At 40.4% G+C, this 22,260-nt stretch overlaps 2 protein-coding genes across 2 annotated transcripts in view; both read left to right on the forward strand.

Annotated features, from left to right (window-relative positions):
* Window positions 1-21,265, forward strand: LOC115363052 (interferon-induced very large GTPase 1-like). Its single transcript, XM_030057127.1, has 5 exons — window positions 1-111; window positions 624-1,439; window positions 1,533-2,201; window positions 16,080-19,422; window positions 19,486-21,265. The coding sequence occupies exons 1-5, from the start codon at window positions 1-3 to the stop codon at window positions 20,886-20,888; spliced, it is 6,342 nt and encodes a 2,113-aa protein (XP_029912987.1). The 3' UTR covers window positions 20,889-21,265.
* The window catches only part of LOC115363064 (uncharacterized), a 164,162-nt gene continuing 145,588 nt past the window's right edge, over window positions 3,687-22,260 (forward strand). The window contains exon 1 of the mRNA XM_030057137.1: window positions 3,687-3,796. The gene's annotated coding sequence lies outside the window, so the exon portion shown is untranslated. The remainder of the gene's footprint in view (window positions 3,797-22,260) is intronic.

Here is a 22,260-nt window from a genome sequence, read left to right on the forward strand (position 1 = left end):
ATGGAGAGAGGTGAAGAGAGTCGCCAGGGCCAGAGCCAGAGCCAGGCAGACACAGGACACGCCCCCTGCAACTTCAGAGAGTCAGACAGAGACTGTGTTTGGGCCTTCAAGGTTAGAGCTTGTAATAGGAAAAGTTCTGTATATTGAAAATACAGTTGGTTTTAAGACTTGTGTGTGCTTTTAAAACATGGTATTTCACGCCAGAATGTACAGGTATTATTGTTATTGTTTGTTTTCTCTATTTTAGGCAATGCCTTAAAGGTGAAAAGAGAGCAAGGAGTGGAAAGAGAAAGCTCAAACAGCAGATAGCCTTTTTACAAGCCCAATTAGATAGAGAGAAAAAAAAGAAGGAAATGTGGGAAAAAAGATACTCAAGATGCAAGGCCAGCTCCTCATCCCCACGTGCAATGGTGAATAGGATGCTACAAAATCAGAAGGTCACTCCACATGTCGGCAAGACCCTTACTTTCCACTCTGCCTTAGTTGCAGACATTGCTCATTCTTACAAAACCTCGAGAAGGGAGAAGGTGAAGCAAATGATCGCAAGAGTCACATGTGGTAAGTTACTAAAAAAATACAGACTGAAGTCTTTCGCTTGGTGTGCTCTTGGATTCTCCAAAAAGAGGGGGAAGTCATTCGGGAATGCAGAACTGACAGATTTTCAGAGAAAGAAGAATTCAAGGAGAGCAGAGAGTAAAACAAGTATCCATACCTTCTTCCTCCGCGACGATGTGAGCCGTATGACAACTGGGCGCAAGCAGACCATAACTGTGAGGAAGAAGAGGATGCAGAAGCGACTGCTTACTGACACTATGAAGAATCTTCATATGAGATTTGTATCAGAAAACTCAGACAACGTCTCATATAGTCTGTTTTGTACATGTCGGCCATTTTGGGTCGTAGCCCCTACTAATGCTCATCGGGCCACATGCCAGTGCAAAACACATGAGAACCTCCAGTTTATGGCTGACACCCTTTATAGTCGAGGCATTGTGGAGACCAAGAATCTAGAGGAGATGGCTGACCGCACTGTCTGTGCCACAGGAGTTAAAATCTGTGCCTATGGTGACTGCAAAGAATGCCGCCTCACCACTCACCCAACTCTGAGAGACACCACAGAGGAAGCTGTTCAAGTGGTACAATGGTGTGCTGAAAGAACAGGGGAAGATGAAAGGAAGACCATAACTGTGAAGAAAGTGGTGCAGAGCACAGAAGCAGACCTAGTCGATGATTTCCAGGATCGTCTCTACAAATTCCGTAAGCACCTATTTAACATCAGATGGCAATACACTGCTTACAGACAACTGCGCGAAAGCCTCCAAGCCAACGAGTGCATGATACACATCGACTTCAGTGAGAATTACTCCTGCAAATATCACAATGAGATCCAGTCGGTGCATTTTGGGGGATCTCATCAGCAGGCCACCCTGCACACCGGTGTACTGTACACCAGTGACCAGGCACCTGTTTCATTTTGTTCAATCTCTCCCTCACGATGACATGATCCACCAGCGATTTGGGCTCACCTACAGCCTGTCCTGGAGATGGTGAAGACCAGATACCCACAGGTGGAGACACTTCACTTCTATAGTGATGGTCCTGCCACACAGTATAAACAAAAGGGCAACTTCTACCTCTTGTCTACTGTGCCATTCAGGCATGGTTTCAAACACCTGTCATGGAATTTCTTTGAAGCCAGTCATGGGAAGGGAGCTCCCGATGGAATCGGAGGGACACTGAAGCGGTCAGCTGACCGGATTGTGCGCTTGGGGGAAGATATTCCAGATGCTTCCTCATTATTCCAAAAACTGAAGGCACTGGATTTGACAGTGGAGCTGTTCTTTGTCACTGAGGATGATGTTGAAGCAAAGACAGAGGTCCCTGCTCTGACACCTATTAAGGGCACAATGAGAATGCACCAGGTAATCAGCCACATACCTGGGCAGATCAAGTACAGGGACATCAGTTGTTTCTGTCAGAGGTTATATGGTCGACTGGATTGTGCCTGCTTTGGCCTTAAAGTAGCCACTCTGGATGGAGCAGTGACACCCCCAATGCAGACACTCCCAACCAGGAACAGAGAGACCCCATGGCGACCAGAGGAGGTGGACAGCAACTACATTGGAGAGTGGTGTGTTGTCAAGTATGACAATTGCGTGTACCCTGGCATCATCATGGACGTTGAGGAGCACAGCATTCAAGTGAAGTGCATGCATAGTAATGGGGTTAACAAATTCAAATGGCCAAGTCCACGTGAAGATGTAAGCTGGTATGCAGATGACCAATTTTTGTGTCTTATACCAGAACCACAAGCACTCAACAAGCGCTCTGTCCAACTGGAGAAGTCCACATGGAAATATCTGGAAGACCACTATGTAAACTAAAAATGTGACTTAAATGTGACAGGGAGCATCTAGGTCATTCATGAACTTTTTGCAGATGGTTTGGTGCTGGGCTTCCAAGATGTTCCTTTTTTTTTTTTTTTTTTTTTTTTTTTTTAGTTTTGCCCAACAGACATTCTCCAGCTGTTGCTTGTCTTTCCTTGTTTTCTTTTACCCTGGGTTTCACCTTAAGGCCAGTCTGGTTATATCTGGGAGTGGTTATCTCAATATATGCCAATTCAACCCCCATTTCCTTCGTTTGATTTGTTTCAAGTTGAATTTGGTACATTGCACTGTTTATTGTGTTGAAATGTGCTCTAATAGTATATAATTTGCCTACGAAAATGAAAACAAAATTAAATATTTGGAAATCTGTTCCTCCAGTTCTTCCCTAATCCATAACATATTCATTCATATTGATGTTAGAATTAATAAAATGCATTTAATCACATTCAGGTTTTGTCATTGTCTGTGTTTTGACCACTCTGTTATGATACTGTCCACTCTGTTGGACCTCTGACCACGCTGTTATTTTGATATTTTTCCATTATAGTTTCATGAAATAAAAAAATATTAACTATGTATTCGTAGTGACATAATGATATGGAGGGGGTTGATTATACATGCTAGAAATTTTTTTGTAGTTTGCATCATAATTCACTTTTCTTAAGAAATTAACTGGAAGAATATATCCCGTGATCATAATATGCACTTGTTTTTCTCAATATAAGCTAATTTAAAATAAATACATTCTCAAAAAAATATCTGATTAGAGTGAGGGACATACACTCTCTTTAAAAATATAATTTCAAAAGCAATCATGCAGTGAAAACACATTTAAACTGGTATGTCTGTGTCCTTAACAGAGTGGACATATCCCATGTGTCACATGTTGTTAAAATATATAAATATAATATTATGTAGGTGCCTGAGCTCAACCAATATATTTTTCAGTGAGTTAAATATGTCCGTTATTTAAGGGGACATTCAAATCTGGGTGAATCAAATATTTATTTTTCCCAAGTTATGACGTCCAAATGGCACCCTATAAAAAAAATGACCCATCTGTTTTATAACTACATTTTTGTATTGAAAACACAGGAAAATGAAGACTGATGATGAACGATGATGACTGTCTATTAGGCCTATGTAATAAGATTAGTGTCCATATTTTCAACCAAACAGAGCTGCAGGTAACTGCTGTGTTCCTGCGAATCACGTGGTTTCTGGGAAATCACCTGACTTACAGTGATTGGCTCCGCCTCACCGGCCCAAACCCTTTATCACCGAACCGACCCCTCCAGACAGACCAGATGCAGATTGTGGAGGGGAGAAAGAAGAAGAGTTTGCAACAGGACAGCACCGACAGAGACGAGGCAACACTCCTCACAGAGCTGAGAGAACACAAGGCAGAAGTGAGTAGAAACAGCATTTCTGTACAGATGAAACCGGTTTATTGGCTAGAAAACACTGTGGTCCTCTCCAAGAGTCTAGACCATCAGTTTTCTTTTCAGGGAAAGCAGTTTTTCTCTGTACGGCCCAGACAGTCTGTTTCAGTTTCATTTCCAGCGCTCTCCCCTGACGTCCTGCAGCTGAGTGCCTGATGCGCGTTCTCGTCGGCGCGCACTGGTTTTCGTTCGTCACTTTTTGGATACTGTAGCAAAACCATAATCAAAAAGTTGTCTGTCAACCCAGTATTTGCCTTAAGCGCAACATTACATCTAGAGGAGACATTAACTTCAAACGGACGTCTGTGTTTTTGTTGTTGTTGTTGTTGTTGTTGTTTTCAGGGGGGGGGGAAATAAAATCGCTATGATAAATCATAATTATGAGATAAAAAGAAAATTCTAAATCAGGATTAACAAATCGAAATTATGAAATAAAAAGGCGAAATTATGAGATTCTTTCAGGCAACTGTCAAAGTGCAGCGGCTCTTTGGCCTGAGTTATGTTTGTGTGAGTTGTGTTCAATCTCAGATGGACTGTGAGGAGACTGAGGATTATTTTAGACGCGGCTTGACAACAGATGAAATATTTAATTTGCTTGTTGATTCACGTGTGATTTTACTAAGCAAGCGTACCCTGGAGAGAATTTGAAGTAAGAAAAAGAACCAAACCCATGCAGCTGAGAAACATGGAAACATCTGGTCAGTGGACACACTTTTTAATCTCACAATTTTCACTGTTTAATCTCATAATTGTGACCTTTTAGCTCATAATTATGGCTTTTTAGTCTCATACTTTCGACTTTTTATCTCATAATTATGACGTACCATGTTTTTTGTTTCTTTGTTTGTTTGTTTTCCCCTGGCGGAAATGGGCTTTCATAATTTACGAGAATACGCTCAGATTTTTGCTCCTTGTTCTGCTGGCGCGTTCTACTAACTATGAGCTCTTTGCCAAACACAGAATTGAATGAACAGGTCTATTACTGTGAGAAGAAGAAAACCTGAGCATTACAGGCATCAGAGAAGGAAACTTTATAGCAGAACAGTTGTGTTGGATTGTATTATTAAATTGTGCAGGTGGACCTGATAAAGTGGCCACTGAGTGTACATGTACTTATGCTCGCACCATAGGCCTTTTCATCAGGATGAGGGACAGTTATTTCAGTACTTAGCACACCCACCGAGCATGGGCGTAGCGGACACGGGGGACATGTCCCCCGCACTTCCCTTATCCGTGCCCTCCGTCCCCCGCACTTTTACAGCCATTACAACCACTTAATTCATTTTTAACATGTTGAAATGCGTTTTTCCGAGCCGCGTCTAAACGCATCATGAGTAGGCGGAGCTAAAGCGACAAACAAACACCGCTGACCTGTGTCATCAGAGACAGAGGTTGTGCTTCAAAAATGTTCAACCAGCCAAGAGGCAAAAAACTTTAGACAGTTTTTTTCCAAACAAACCGTGTAAGTTGAGTAATGCTGTTACATGTAGATAATGTTTAGCTAAAACAGAGACAATCTATATTTTATATTGTATATTAGACAGATGTCAATTTAGTTAGCTAAGCTAGCTAGTTATAAACCCACTCCTCCTTAATTTCTGCACAGAACATGTGCTCACTATTGTTGTGCACATATTTTTTTAATCTTTATACAATAGAAAGAGCAGGGTGAGGGAGGAGGATGTGGGCCAGAGGCCAGCAGCAGGGATGGACATGGAGGGTCTTTACAGCAGGTGAGGAGAAATTATAACTTAAGTCCTTCTGGCTTCTGCTTAAGTTTCTGCTTGGGTCTAAAAGAAATCTATAACTGATTATATTATTTTGTAATATAGTTAATCAGGAGAGCCTGTAGCCTTTGATTTCCTTAGTTCAAAAGGGAAATACTGACACAGATGTTTAAAGATGTAGTTTATGTAATTTCAAAGAGACTTTTTGTTTATTCGTTTATTATTTATTTATTTGCAGATATTATTTGACTACTGTATTAGGCTGCAGGCATAGGTCATACCATTTTTCTTAACTGATTAATTTTGCACATCTGTGCTGTCATAGTTGATAGAATAAATGATAAAATAGCTACATCTTAATGTTGATATGTTTATTGTTGTGTCACCTTCACTTGTCACTTCTTGCCATTAAATTAATTTATGTGGCTTATTACCCTGTTACCTTGTCACTTCCATTTAATTTTGGTGCTGATAATTTTAAACAGGAATGGTGTTATACAGAACTTTTGGTGTTCATTGTTTTCATTTGGCACTTAATTATCTGGCTACTCACCCTGTAGATGCACCAGGGTCATTCTATGTCAACTCAACCAGAGTTTGGCAGCTTTACATTTTAGATTTTGACTTTGATAGTATATCATTTTTAAAGAACTAAAGTCAGTTCCCTGGTCCTGTGCTGTTTGTGGTTATGTGGTTCTTTAGCTGCTAAGCACAGCCTTCAGTGCCATGGACAGCACCTCATCAGATGAAAAACTTCTGTTTTGTCTCACAAAAAACTATGTAATAATGCTAGTACACACAAAATGATTGCATCGGTGTAATAAAACATATGTATTGATTGTCAGATACCTTTTAAAACAAAGCATAAGGTACTTAGGGTTAGTTAGGTTAATCTAGCTCTTTAAAAGCTACAGTCTGATTTTAGCATTTTACAAAGTTCTCGTTCTAATCTTAGATTGGTTTTAAATCCTGGCAAATCCAAATACATCATTTTTTCGAGAAAAAAAAAAACCCTCTATTGATGGCTACAACAACACTATCACCACTGTTGATGGGTTGAATTTGGATAGAATTTCTTGTTATAAATATCTTGGCATCTGGATTGATGACAAACTATCCTTCAAATCACATGTTGCAGAACTTTTAAAGAAACTCAAACCTATCTTGGCCTTTCTCTACAGAAACAAATCATGTCTAAATCAGTACTCTAGAAAACAGTGCAAGCCACATTTTTATCAGTGCTAGACTATGGAGACTCAGTTTATCAGTCTGCCATTAGGTTCATAACTGGTGATGAGTTTAGCACCCACCACTGCATGCTCTATGAACATGTGGGTTGGACTTCTTTGGCTCTGAGAAGACAGACTCACTGTATTTTGTTTATTTATAAGGCCATGCTTAACAAGCTTCCTGCCTATTTAACTAGCTTGCTGTCATCTAGGCAGTTTAACTATAGCACTCGTGCCTATAATTCATTAGCTCTTAATGTCCCTTATGTTAGGACAGAGATAGGAAAGATCGCTTTCAGACACTTCGCACCGTCAAAATGGAATGAGACGCAAACTCATCTCCAATTAAGCAGCTTGATTCCTTTCATGAATTTTAAACAAGTTCTCATCGATTTTATGTTTTCTCAATGCTTTTGTACGCATTAATGTGTTTATTCTCTTGTACCATTACTGTGCCGGTATTTTGTATGACTTATATTGTGTTATTGTTATTTATGTAATCAGGGCGTCATTGGAAAAGAGAGCTTGTTCTCAACTGGCCCTCCCTGAATAAATAAAGGAATGAAATTAATGAAATTAAATGAATTCAGCCAAAAACGCGTAATATTTTTTAGTATATAGTATGACTCGGGACACCCAGCTTGAAACCGGTACATGTGGTCACCCTAAGGGGGTCTGAAAAGTTGCTAAATCTGCTGCAGGAGTTTGCTGAACTGTGTCCTGCAGCCTCCTGCAAAACCTTGCCCGTCCAGGTGAAAAAACAAGTTTTTAGGGAGTCCCCTCCTTAGCCAGCTTGTCTCTAAAAGGGCAGATCTATTTTCTGCCGCACTGCCACCGACTGAATTTGGGATTGGAGTGCCACTGTATGGTGTTCTAGTGGTAGTGCTAAGAAGAGATCTACCATTTTGGAAACAAGCTGGCTGAAGAGAGAGATGACAATAAAACTTAACGGGTGTTGGTGTGCATCCTTCAGTTTTGTGTCATCTCTCAAAATCATGTTGTTTTTTGCAGCACAGCAGAGCTCTCGTTCTGACAACAGGGAAGGATTTAATAGACCAGACTTGGTGGATTATGCTCCCATACACCAGCAAACTCCACTGTATGGGTATGAGTTCAAACTATCACTTTAATGTTGAGGCAGGGCAGAAAATGAATTTGGGGCCATCCACCCCAAAAGCAAGAAACACACACACACACACACACATACATGCACACACACATGACACATTCCACAATAGCAATTACTTCTTGCCTATCAATGAAAATATGATATATATGGATAACAAATTCAAATAAATGAATCAATAAATAAACCAATGAATCGTTAACTCAGTCTCTGAAAAGACTTCTGCCATTTACTGTAAATTTGTGCTACAGTGATGACACGGGCAAAGTGAGGCATCTTTTGGAAACACTGCTGTTGTGTAAAAAGTGCAATAAACCAGCTCTGTGTCAAGTAAACTAAATGTAATAAACCAAAGATCAGTGCAAACTACTGCAAAGTACGGAAATTTAAAAAGGGTGTGCCTGCACTTTCCAATGTTTAAATGTTGTCTGACCCATGTCAGCAAAAGCCTTGCATGCATGACTTTGTCACTTTGTATTGTATTGGTTTGTAAAAAGAACAGTAACACCTGCTCATTTTGTACAAGTTTGAATTATAGACAGTGCACCTAACAAGCAAAATGAGTTCTCTTGCTGTAAATAACCTTTTTTCTTTTTTACAATATTAGTTATTAGTAGTTTATTATTGAATATACCTGATTACCTTTGTTCTCTGTCTTTGTCAGCATGACAAGCAGATGGGATGGAGGAGGACATGGAAACAGAATCCTTCAGTCTTCTGATAGGAGACTCCAATGAGCATCAGGATCAGGATGAGGACATTACTGATTGTTTTACAGATGAGGCTGATACTCCAATGGATATAAATCCAGCATCTGAGAGTGCTTCATCAACTGGAGAAAAATGTGAGAGAATTTACAGCCTACTATCTTAATAACCCCCTAAAATTGCCATTGTGATTCAGTTATTACATTTCTATGAGGGATGTGGTGAAATATCAACATCAGCACAGAATGAAAAATTCTGCCAATATGACAGGCTGATAAGATGACACTTAAGTAAATGCTCGATGCTCCAGTGAATGTGTACATTTTGAAACGCATCGTGTTTTATGTCTGCATCTGTCAGTGGGACATCACAATAAGAGTAGGCATAATAAAATGTTAATTCCACCACAGGAGAGACTTGGGGCTCTATTTTCGTAGACCTGGCGAGGCGGGGGCATAGCGCAGATGCGCTTCGCCAACTAGGTGTGGCCAGGCGGATTTTGCAAGTTTGGCATGCCGTGCTTGGTGGCGCAAGTACTCTGCCGTCCCTCCTACTGGCGGAAGGGAGGAGAGAAGGCGTGGAGTGGGTTTGACACAGCCGATTCACATTTAACCAATCAAATGAGCCCCTGTCCTCGCCTTTAAAATGCGTTGCGCGAAAGCGTAATGAAAGTTTACACAATTGACATGGAGGAAGAGAGCAGTCGCAACACAGACTCAGGACAATGAGGCCAGTCTTGGCTGCTGGAATGTTGCTGGAGCTACCTGCCATCCATCTGTCCATCCATCCATCCATCCATCCATCCATCCATCCATCCATCTATCCTTACATTCGTCTTCCTGAGTGCCCTGTCTTTCCATTACCTACCTGCCTCGCATCTCTTTTTTTCCAGCTCTGTCACCGTCTGTTAAAGTTATTGATTTTTACGAGCAAATATAAATTTAACTGTGAAGCCCCCATTTTTAATGAATATTTTTACCTCAAAGGATAATCCTCGCCATATTCATATAAATAGCCTACATGTTTGTTTTGCAACTTTCAACTCCATCACTTACTGATGCAACAACACACTAGAGATTAAAACAAAATCCGGTTCATGAAAGCTTTTACATTCGCTGTTCTAAACGCCCAGCGTCTGGCAAGGAACTGATGCATTTTACATTTTCGATTTGTGTGGAATCAGGATTTCCGTTAGAAAAAATTGGCACCGGACAACGTGACCAGCAGGTTTTCAATTTACCGGACAAATGTTTGAAATTCCGGTCAAATATTACCTGAATTTATTGAGCTTAAAATTATATGCAGGCTACATAAGAATGATATAAAGGCATGTCAATTTATAGCTTAATCTTTTTATTGAAAAGCAGGCTGTATCAAATTAAATTAGTGCCGTCAATTGACTCACGTGCCTAACTTCTAAAATAAATTAAATATTGCACAAGCCTGTGCTCTTTTAACATGAACATTGCATACAATTGCAACTACAATTTGCAAAAAAAAAAAAAAACTGGCTCATACCATTTTAATAATGCTGCCAACTTGAAATCAAATAGATGCAATAAAAACTTAATTCAGCAGCTGAATTAAAATCGAAAGTCTCAAGTGTCTCTCCGCAACTTGCAATGCGCATCAGTCTTGTGACCTTGTTCTCCCCCAGGCGACTTCGCTGCGCTGTTTTGATCCGGTTCTGCAGAGAAAAAAAAAATCTTCCTCTCTCTCTCTCTCTCTCTCTCTCTCTCTGGTACACTGGAGACAGGGATCACGCAGTATATTTAAAAAAAAAAAAAAAAACTAATAATAATAATAAATAAAATTACGTGGAAATTGACTGTTTTAATAAAATTCAAATTGTGAATATTTTCACCGGACATTTAAAAAATACCGGACTTTGGCAGATTTTACCAGTCAAAGTCCGGTGATTACCGGATAACGGAAGCCCAGTGTGGAATATTTATATATATGGAAGAAGAACTGTGTAGTTAACACGAGCAGCGCCAGACACCATGACTGGAAAAAAGACATCACCGTACTGGACACATTGTTTGACTGGCAGGTGATCAGGTTGGGTTTCCATGACGCTGCCAAACGGTGCCAATCTCCTTTGATCTGACATCAGATGTGACGGGACAGTCGATATGGAGATAAATTTATGTGCTGATTGCGATGGTAGCATTGAATAGTGGTTTTTGTGGGTATTTATTGCATTGTTAATGTGTTTGACAATCTGTGAGGTTTTGGTGATGTGTGCGCACGTCACGCCTGTCAGCCAAACTTTCACTGCGCCGGCCCCGCTGCGCCTTGCGCTGAAAGTAGACGTGGTTTCAGATGGCGAGCTTTGTCTGCACCTCGGCGAAGCCTTTTGGCACGAAACTGTCACTGCGCCAAGCTGAATCTGTCGACACCTCCGCCTGCTGTGCCGCCACTCCCATGTCGGCGCACCTCGGTCTGCGAAACTTGCAAACCGTCCGCCTCTCGCGTTGCGCCGGTCGAAACTAGTTCTGCACGGGGTTCGCCTCACTGCGCCACCCCGCGCTGCGCCGGGAAACTAGAGCCCATGGTTTCAGATGGCGAGCTTTTGGCGCACCTCGGCGAAGCCTTTTGGCATGAAACTGTGACTGCGCCAAGCTGAATCTGTCGACACCTCCCCCTGCTCTGCCGCCACTCCCATCTCGACGCACCTCAGTCTGCAAAACTAGCAAACCGTCCACCCCTCACGTTTTGCTGGTCAAAATTAGCTCTGCACGGGGTTCGCCTCACTGCGGCACCCTCCGCTGCACCGGGAAACTAGAGCCCTTGATGTTTTCTGTGGAAAATAATATATAGTGCGGCGGCTATGCGAAAAATCGTGCACTTCACGATGCAAGCATGAAATTTGGCACACTGTTAGAGCATGCCCTAAGGATCATTTTTGGCTATAGGGCCATCGCAGATTTGTCCCGTGGTAACCGTGGCAACCATTTTTCAAAATGGCTGCCACCTGCTGTGATTTTACTTGTAACTCAGCTTCTAGACCACCTAGGATCTTGATCCTGGTGGCTAATCCTACATTTTCAAGGATGAGGAATACAATGGTACTATTTACAACATGCTAGCAACTACCTATCTACATATTTCCAGCATTCAGTTAATTAAATAATAGTAAAAACCATCAAAATATGTATTTCGGTATAGAGTATACTGTACATGTTTTCTAAGATGTTGACAGATATGCCATGAAATGCATGTGTGTTATGGCAATGGGCAAAGTGGAACTATACAGCAGTACAGAGACAGGATACCATTTAGCCTAAAGGCATTTTTAATAAAGCCAAAGAGGAATGAAAGTATGACAACACAAAGTTATGTATGATGACACAGTCCACCACAGTAGCAAAGGGCAGTGCACTGAAGTGCTGCCTCGGCACATTTGCATCTTCCACAACATCCCCTTTTGCAACCACAGTGGAGGAGGTTGCGACATGTAACACAAGTTGCCAGAAAGGAGAACAGCTCAGCTTTGTTCTCATCAATACGTAGATACTCAATGTGTCAACGAATTCCCTTCCCTCTCTTGCTGCATGTTTCAGCCTTCAGCGTTTCTAGTTAACCAGACAATACCCCACAAAATTTCCCATCAAGAGAAAAAAAAACCTGCCTCTAATTGGCTGGCCTCGAGTCCAAGAAAAATCCAAGTCTCAACAAGAAATGACTGAAGAATGACTGTTCCTTGTTCGCGAGGCTCTACATTGCATCACAGACATGTGATGGAAATCTGGTTGAGTTCTTTGAGCATGAAAACCAGGCATGTCCACCAGCAATGTCACAAATGGGCAAGCTGAGAACTGGTACCAAGTCGAATTTGGTGGGCTGTTTGATGGACCTGGTTCCTTCACATGAAAATGCATCCATTCCCACTGTCCAGGTCATCATTCCTGTGGTAGCCAAGGCACAGAAGGCACGAGTCACATCACTGAAGTTTTTCCATGTATCCTATGTCGTCTTCTTGCCCCTGCCTCCAAATGATGACACATTGTCAAAACCAGTAAAGGCAAGGAACATTGGCAAGACTACACATCGATCTGGGCCTAATGCCCTCGCCATCTCATGAGTTGCTAAATGCCAGAAACTCTTCCCAGCTCCAAAGGCAACCCACAGCTGAGCAATGTTGAGGCGTTGGGCTGCCATCACTGCCAGTACCAGCACATTTGTGTCAACTGTGCATATAGAGAGGTTGTCATACCCTTCCTTCACAGCATCTTCCAGGTGTAGTATGATGCGTGTATCAGCCTCCACATGTGTGCATGGTGCAAAACCTGATGTATCTTGGGGCTGAGTACAAACGACTTCAGCATGATGAGTGCTGATTACCTGTTTCTCAGTGGCAACGGATGTAACACAAGTTGCCAGGAAGGAGAACAGCTGAGCTTTGTTCTTATCAATACGTAGATACTCCGACCAATTCCCAGGAATGGCACTGGATCGCTCAATGTGTCAACGAATTCCTTTCCCTCTCTTGCTGCATGTTTCAGCCTTCAGCATTTCTAGTTAACCAGACAATACCCCACAAAATATCCCATCAAGAGAAAAAAAAAAACTCTCTCTAATTGGCTGGCCAGTCCATGAAAAATCCAGGTCTCAACAAGAATGAATGAATTCTTTGCCCATCCATAACATTATTTATGAGAACAAAGCTGAGCTGTTCTCCTTCCTGTCAACTTGTGTTACATGTCGCAACCTCCTCCACTGTGGTTGCAAAAAGGGATGTTGTGGAAGATGCAAATGTGCCGAGGCAGCACTTCAGTGCACTGCCTTTTGCTACTGTGGTGGACTGTGTCATCATACAGAACTTTGTGTTGTCACACTTTCTTTCCTCTTTGGCTTTATTAAAAATGCCTTTAGGCTAAATGGTATCCTGTCTCTGTACTGCTGTATAGTTCCACTTTGCCCATTGCCATAACACACATGCATTTCATGGCATATCTGTCAACATCTTAGAAAACATGTACAGTATACTCTATACCGAGATACATATTTTGATGGTTTTTACTATTATTTAATTAACTGAATGCTGGAAATATGTAGTTAGGTAGTTGCTAGCATGTTGTAAACAGTACCATTGTATTCCTCATCCTTGAAAATGTAGGATTAGCCACCAGGATCAAGATCCTAGGTGGTCTAGAAGCTGAGTTACAGGTAAAATCACAGCAGGTGTCAGCCACTTTGAAAAATGGTTGCCACGGTTACCACGGGACAAATCTGCGATGGCCCTATAGCCAAAAATGATCCTTAGGGCATGCTCTAACAGTGTGCCAAATGTCATGCTTGTATCGTGAAGTGCACGATTCCATCAAAATATTGCACGTAAATGCTGGACTAATGTGCATATATCGGCTGGAAAAGAGTTGTTAAATATTGGGTATTGGCAAAAAATCCCTAATTACGACATGAATTATATAACTTTTTAGAATCAGTTATGATGATTACACCAGTACATGTGACATGTCTTACCTACTTAAATTGCTGCTCCTCCTGTCATTGTGTTCCAGGGGTGCCTGAGCTTACGGTTGTGGTGATTGGTGACACAAATTCTGTGCAGCCTGGATCAAGAAACCTCTTACTCGCCCCTGATGACCAAGCAGCTGCAGTAGATGATTGTATACACTTTTCATCCAAATTGTATGACTTGTGTGGTCGGCACATATCTGTGATTAACTTACTTGGCCTTCAAAATGCTGAGCAGCTGGAACAGGAGTCACTGCTGAGTCGCATTGATCAGATTGTACATGAGCAGGGAATTCAGGCCTTTCTCTTGCTGATACCAAATGGTCAGCATGTCAGCCACTACACTTCAGGAGTGCAGCGGCTAGAACAAATATTTGGGAAAGGATCACTTGCTTTTGCCATTACTGTTGTGACTCATGACTCAGATGAAAAATGTGACAGTGCACTGACAGACCTGAAAGCCAATATGGAATTTGATGAGAAGAGGTACCACACATGTTCAAAACATATGAGTGATGAAACAGAGATAATAGCTTTAATAGAAAAAATAGATGTCGTCGTCTCTGACAATGAGCCAAGCCACTACAGAGGAGCAGTGTGCACTAAAAACAAAGACCAGCAGCTGATAATGGATCAAAAAGCCAGTGAGGAAGAGAGGACCAGCGACTCTGTGGTTCAGCAAACTGCTGAAAGTGGTGAGATTTTAATGTTGGGTTTCTGGTGGGTACACAGAGATAAAACCTGCAGAGAGATTTGTGGACAACATCACATTTTACTAATAATTCACTTTTTCGTTATCTACAAAATTCTTTTGATCAAAACCGGAGTCAGAGATGTGCTTTGTGGACCTCCAGAATGCTTTTATGTTTTTATAAGCACATGAGTAGTATTACTTGATATAAACCATAAATGTGCACTTATATATCATGTCTTCTGAGGTACCACATCAGTTACCATAGCCATTTTACCAATTGTAGCAATTAATTTTGAAGCACATGATGCTTGTCTTGTCTAACATTTAGTTTTAAACAACATTGTTTGGTTTCTTAATAAGAAAAATGAAATATGCTTCAGTTTGCTCTAATTAACAGGTATGTTTTCATACCATTAGACAAGAACCAAGTAGATTCAGTCATTGTTTATTCCAAAAAATTTTTAGTTTATTCTCTATAGTCCTCACTTTGCTTTATCTGCAGAAATATTGCATAATGTATTGTTAAATAAAAGAGGGTTACATGAACAAATATAATAATTTCTTTCTCTTTGATGTGGTGCATTCTGTGTTTCTTCCAAAACTCTGCCATAGATGAAGAGAAGGATGAATTGGAGGATGCAGTAGAAAACAAAAATAAGGTAATAGTTACTATCATACAAGAGTTTTGTAGGGTTTTGTAGGGTTGCGCTTGGTACTGCTTTGCATCGGGTGTAAGATAGGGCCCTTTGTTTCACTTTGTTCTTTCTTTTTGGTGAAGCTAACTGTACTCTGACGTTGAAGATCATTGTCTGTTATTGGTCCTCATCTTGCATATTTATCTTAATGCTGCTTTCTTGAATAGGTTGCACCTGAACAGAAGACGAACGAAACTGCTGAACAAGATAACAAGACAATAACAAGAGATTCTGAAATCGAGTCTGTCGACACATCTGTTGCAAATGAGAAAGGTATTGATTGCGTGATCACTTGGATGCCCTTGAATGTAATTTAAAAATGTCTACAATAATGCAATACTGAATTAATAACTCATTAAACAACTAAAAGAAAAACAGAGACAAATCAATTTGTCATATCTACAAGCACTTTCTTGCATCCCTCTAATGATTTATTTCAATAGGTTGCATAAATGAACATGCAGATGAAGACGAAGATCAGGTAAGAAAGTAGAACTGAAATTCACTAGACATGTAGGAACAATTACTCCACATGAGTTTTTTGTTGTTGTTGTTGTTGTTGTTATACATATTTAATTATTTTGTTAACAGGATGGAGAGCCACAAAACTCTATGAAGAATTCAGAGGAGATCACCTCAGCGGAGCAAAGTCAAAGAGACATCGAGGCATTGCTCAGCAGACTTCGCCTTGACAATTACAAAAATCAACAGAAGTTGACACTAGAACATTTTTTTAGCCTAGGCCCACCGGTAAAACAGTACCAAGAGACATCTGAGCAGGACTTAGCTCAAACCTTCCTTCACAGGTTGATGATGCTAGACCACAGAGCCAGATACATCCTTGTAGAACAGAACAGTGCTGAGGAGAGTCATCCAAACAAAGTGCAAACCGCCAACAGTACAGATGCAGATGAAAATGATGTTGTTGATTTTTTCAGCACTGTTCCAAACACTGATCAAAGCAAACAAAGACATGACATTCATCCAATGGATGTTCAGATGGCAGTATTTCACAGCTCAGATAATTTTCTCAGGCAGAACATGGTTACCAAGTTATCACAGTGTCAGTACGCCTTACCTCTGCTTGTGCCTGATCCATTCAAAATGGATATTGAGTGTCCTCTGTGGACACTGAGACAAATAAGAAAAAGCTGGAAGAGGATAGATGACTCAAACATTGTCACAATGAGCAATATTCCCATCTATAAAGCTGAGACACCCATGGTGTCATTTTTCCGTCTTGGTTCTAACTCATCATCTAAATCTCAGCTGATGAACGCCTTAATCAATAACCGGCACAACACATTCTTTCATAGGAACTGCCCAGGCAACAGCAAGTCTCGGTACTTGATGGATGGTGTGGCAGAGATTGCCTGGTACTGCCCTGCTGGAAAACCTAATGATGCTTTCAGTGACTGTATTGCCTTCTGCAATCTTCATGGTGATGCTCTCGCACATGAAAAACAGCGTGACATACTGATTGAAAAAGCTTCAGTCTTTGTTGTTCTACTACCAACTGTGAAAACAAGTGGCAAAAGTTCAGCAATTATTTCAGCTCTTCTCAAGTCTCCAAAGCCTCTCATCTGTCTCGTTGCTGATAATGACAGTGCTGCAATTCAGAAGAAACCTGGAAAATACATGATGGGTCTGAGAGACAAAAGTCAGTCAGATGTACCTGAAGAACTTAAAAAAATCCTCAGAAAAATGTTGTCTGCGCAAGATGTGTCCTTCAAGCTTGAAACTATGGCCGATGTCCCTGGGATCAGAGTGGATGAAAATGATACGGTCTGCTTAGAAGGGAAATCTGCTGCCTTACAGATACTCAAATTGCTTCACAAGATGGATGTTTCAAAGATCAAAGAGACATTTCTCCAATGTCAAGGCCAACTGTGGCATGAGTGGTGCAACAAAAACAAAGAACTATATCATCTCAGAGGACAAATTGAGAAGCAAAAATGTCAGAAACAGCAAGAACTGAAGCAAATACGACAAAAACAATATCAGATTCCTTCCAGTCCCCTCATGCAGTTATTTATTGAAAATCTCCAGAAGCTGTCATCAAATGAGAAAATGTATTTCCTGAAGTGGACTGGAATCTTACTGGATGACCTGTCCACAGACGACCTCTCTACAATTCTCCAACAATATGATAACAAGTGGTGTGAGGTCTTGGATTTGAAGAAGAAACATGAGAAATCAGATCAGTTAAAAAATCTGCAAATTGAGCTTGAAGAATTATCAACAAAACTCCAGTCAGCAACATTTGGACTAGAGCACATCTTCAGGGAAATGGGGCAGCTCTATGAAGCTGGTGCATCTCTGAAGAAAAAAATAAAGAGAGGACAGATTAATTGGTCCATCTACCCTGAACTGGCTGCAGAGCTGATGATATCAGGACACCCAGTGGAGCTGCTGGATGGTGATTCTGGTCACGTGCCACTGACTTGGATCAGTAGTGTTTTTGAAGTGGTCATCGAGAAATTGGGAGACAAGCGAATTTTTGTTTTGTCAGTTCTAGGCCTCCAAAGCAGTGGAAAATCAACAATGCTGAATGCCATGTTTGGGTTGCAGTTTGCTGTAAGTGCTGGAAGGTGCACAAGGGGTGCCTTCATGCAGCTTGTGAAAGTTTCAGCAGAGATTCAGAAAGACTTTAAGTTTGACTATGTTCTAGTTGTGGACACTGAAGGACTGCGTGCTCTGGAGTTGGAAGGGAACACCAATCTTCACCATGACAATGAACTGGCAACATTTGTCATTGGTCTTGGAAACTTGACTTTGGTCAACATTTTTGGAGAAAATGCAGCTGAGATGCAAGATACCCTTCAGATTGCTGTACAGGCATTCATGAGGATGAAGAAGGTCAAGCTGTCACCAAGCTGTGTGTTTGTACACCAGAATGTTACTGATATTGGAGCTGGAGAGAGAAACATGGAAGGAAGGAGGCGCTTACAAGAAAAACTGGATAAGATGGCCCAACTAGCTGCCAAAGAGGAGGATTGTGACGCTGAGTGCTTCAGTAATGTCATTGCATTTGATGTACAAAAAGATGTTAAATACTTCGCCCAGCTGTGGGAGGGAAGTCCACCTATGGCCCCTCCAAACCCAGGTTACAGCGAGAGCATCCAAGAGCTGAAGAACATCGTTCTCTCAAAAGCATCAGAGTCTAATGGGATGACTCTTTTACAATTCAAACATCGCATTTTGGACCTCTGGAACGCCTTGCAGAATGAACACTTTGTTTTCAGTTTCAAAAACACACTTGAAATTGCAGTGTACAGAAAACTTGAGGTTCAGTATGGGAACTGGACTTGGATGTTGAGGAGCGCCCTGTTGAACATCGAAAACCAACTTCATAACAGAATTGAAAATGAAAACCTTGACAAGGTTGATCACAGTTATCTCATAAAGGAGATGACCACTTCTCATGAAAAAGTCAAAACAGCTATGAAGACATACTTTGATGAAAATGAAGACAAAGAAATGTTGGCTCAATGGCGAGGTCGATTTGAAAGAAAAATAAAGGAGTTTTATGATGAACAAATGAAGGGAGTTAAAACAAAACTGGAGGAGGTTATCCAGCAGAAGAAAGCTCGCAAAAAGCTAGATGATAAGAAGACTGACTTTGAGAACAAACTGCTCCAAAAGAGCAAAGAGTTGGCTCATGAGTTGAGAGACAAGGCCAACAATGAGGGACTTGAACCTGAACTTGATGTAGAACTTCAGTTCAACAGTGTCTGGGATGTGTGGGTCAATGAATTAACTGAAGGTACCGAACGGATAAAAGATATTGACATAGAAGAGGAAGAGTTTTGTGTTCTTGCAGAGCTTGGTATTGAATCGCCTCTTATGCAGGGATGCAAAGACTCTGGTAAATACAAAAAGATATCGACAGTTGGGAATTATATTGATTATGTGACCCTTACGAAGCACCAGCATAATCTACCCCAATTTTTGTCAGGTCTCAAAAAATCCTTTGGATATGGACCACAAGCACAACTAGACTCAAGCAGTGCTTTGCCTTATGAAGGACAACAAGCGATCCAAGATCTCATCAGTGATGTTGAAAATGTGACCATGGACATAATTAAAAGCAAATCTGTGGCTGAAAGAGGCTACAACAGGACTTACTTGCATGAAGTAGTCAAAACAGTGAAAGAAAAACTGAAAGACTCTGAATCAATGACAAAGCCTTTTGCCTTTAAGAATGAGTTTAAAGTGGATCTCTTACTGTATGTTTGTGACATTGCAGGGAAACAGCTTTTGAAGTCTCACTGCAATTTCAGGAATAACAATGATGCACTCCTGTATTTGGAAAGCAAGAAAAAACAATATTATAGCATATTTGTGAGCTATTGTAAAAATAACTCCTCTGCTGCTGTGCTTGCTGAGTTGATCTGTGGCCAACTGGAGGCTTCCATCGTTCAGGCTGTGTACAACAAGACTGCCATTGACCTGGCCGGAGAGATGAAGTCCAGTTTCCCACCTTTCAATGGAAACAAGGTGAACTTAGAGAAACACATTTTACAATCACTAGCAGAAGAAGAGGACTTTGACAAATACATGAAGTACATTAAGTGCCCAAGGAAACTAGTAGAGGGTTTCATAAAAAAGGCTGTAAAGGAATACATCTTCACCCAACAGGGCAAAGTAGATAGTATACTCAAGAAAAATATGACCAGCACAATGCAGCTTTTGAGTCGAGCAGTGCACAATGCAACAGAGAAAGTTAAAACTCCAGGAGGAAACACTGACATGTGGCTGGAGGAGTTTTCCAGCTTGTTAAAAGATCAGCTCAAGTTTAATACTAAGTCTTTGCAGAATATTAGTGATATAGACAATTTTGGCTTTCTCAAGGAGGAGCTAGACAAAGGCCTTGAAGCCGTTAGTGAGAAGATGGGAGGCCTCTCAGTGCACCGCTTGCAGGAATTCAGCGTGAGGCCTGAATTAATTCTCATTGACCAACTGTGCAGTTCCTGCTGGGCACAGTGTCCTTTCTGTAAGGCCATTTGCACCAACACTCTGGAGGATCACAGCCCTGATGACCACTGTGTCCCTTTTCATCGCCCTAAGGGAATCAAAGGGATGCACTATAGAGGTACAGTGGAATTTAGCATCAGTTTCTGCACAACATCAGTTGCAAGTGTTGATCGTTTTTACCCTGATCAAGATACAGAACAGAGCATTCCTTATAAACTGTACCGAACTGCAGGACCTAAATATGCTAACTGGAGTATTACACCTGATGAGTCCAAGCTGATATATTGGAAGTGGTTTGTATGCCGATTTCAGACGGAACTGGAGGAACACTATGGTTGGAAATTCCAGGGCAGTGGAGAAATTCCCAGCGAGTGGAAATCTCACAACAAAGAAGAAGCTATCAAAAGTTTGGAGAACATGTAAAGTCTGTCCTCCCTCTTTAACTGAAACTCGAGGGTTTTGCAGCAGCAAGAGATTCACAAAGCCTCATTTTGCCCTCACCTCTGAGAGATTAGCGTGTCTGTGAAGGACAAATGGGAAAAGACAGCAAAATATCACACGTGTGCCTCCACTGTTGGGCAGAAATCTGAGTTCTGAATTGAAAAGGGCAAATCCAGTCAAGGGAGGGAAGAGAACAGCAGCACTGGGCAGGGCTGCTGAAATGATAAATCAATCAGTCAGATATTTATGAATTCATCAGTCACTTATTCCTTAAGTACATTACATTAAGAAGTAGGGAAATGGCAGCAAAGGAGAATAAAAAATATGATATAGTTCTAAGTTATGCTGTTTGTTAGCCAATAAAGGAGGAAGATTAAATGTACTACACACATTAAAAGTAATCATGAGATGTTTTTTTTATATTGTTATTATTATTTGATTAAGATGTGGAATTTGTTTGTTTAAACAAGATGTATACAATTATGTTGCCAGGAAACATAACTGCATACACTGTCAGAGTTTATTGACATACTGTACCTTCAGCTGAAAAAAGGATTTATTTTTTTCTTTAGCTTTTTCTCTATTATCTACAAATTGCATCTAATAGTGTTTCTGACATGTAACACAAGTATTGTCATCTTTGTTTTTAGATTTCTTTTAAGTGGGACTTATATTACAGTGCGTATTGCAGCTGTATTACCTAATACGTAGAATACATTGTGTGTGTTTGGAATTAAAGAATGGACATATATATTTCCACTATTTTTAAGTTTTGTATTGAACTATGTGTTGTTTAAACTTTGATTTAAACCAGTTTATCTTATATCTTACATATCTTAATATTTTTTGGACATGCATTTTATATCAGTTTGTTTTTCATACTGTTGCTCTGTGTGAATTTCAGCAGAGACATTTATTATGAGAAGTGATGAATACAAGCCGTCATCTGATTTTTTTCTTAAGCTTTATTTGACTTTTTCTCTACAATCTTAAAATCATTATGATGTAATAGAAATATATCTGTGTTTTATGTTTTTTTTGTAAGGCTGAAATTGCATAGTTTTTATAATGAATTACATTTTTTGCAAAAACAGGAACTGTCAATTATATGATCTATGTACAATTTATTTTATGTATTATAGAATGAGCTTTTAAATTTAGGTTGTTTTTTTGTTTGTTTGTTTGTTTGTTTGTTTTGTTTTGTTTTATTGTTTTGTTTTGTTTTGTTTTTTTTGGTATGTTCCCGTTCTTTTAGGTTGCATGTTTTTCTTTAAGAATTGATAAAACATGATAAGAAAAAATGTCTTTTTTAAGTGTTTAACTATGTTGAACCTTAACTTTCATTTAATCCATT

The sequence above is a fragment of the Myripristis murdjan genome, chromosome 8 (genome assembly GCF_902150065.1).
Source record: "Myripristis murdjan chromosome 8, fMyrMur1.1, whole genome shotgun sequence".
Classification (NCBI taxonomy): domain Eukaryota; kingdom Metazoa; phylum Chordata; class Actinopteri; order Holocentriformes; family Holocentridae; genus Myripristis; species Myripristis murdjan.

What these genes read in the sequence shown, in the direction of transcription:
- LOC115363052 (XM_030057127.1), top strand. Translation starts at nt 1, where the DNA reads ATGGAGAGAGGTGAAGAGAGTCGCCAGGGCCAGAGCCAGAGCCAGGCA. An exon ending in ACTGTGTTTGGGCCTTCAAG is followed by an intron (nt 112 to 623) that starts GTTAGAGCTTGT and finishes TTCTCCAAAAAG; the next exon opens with AGGGGGAAGTCATTCGGGAA. An exon ending in GACCCTTACGAAGCACCAGC is followed by an intron (nt 19,423 to 19,485) that starts ATAATCTACCCC and finishes CACAAGCACAAC; the next exon opens with TAGACTCAAGCAGTGCTTTG.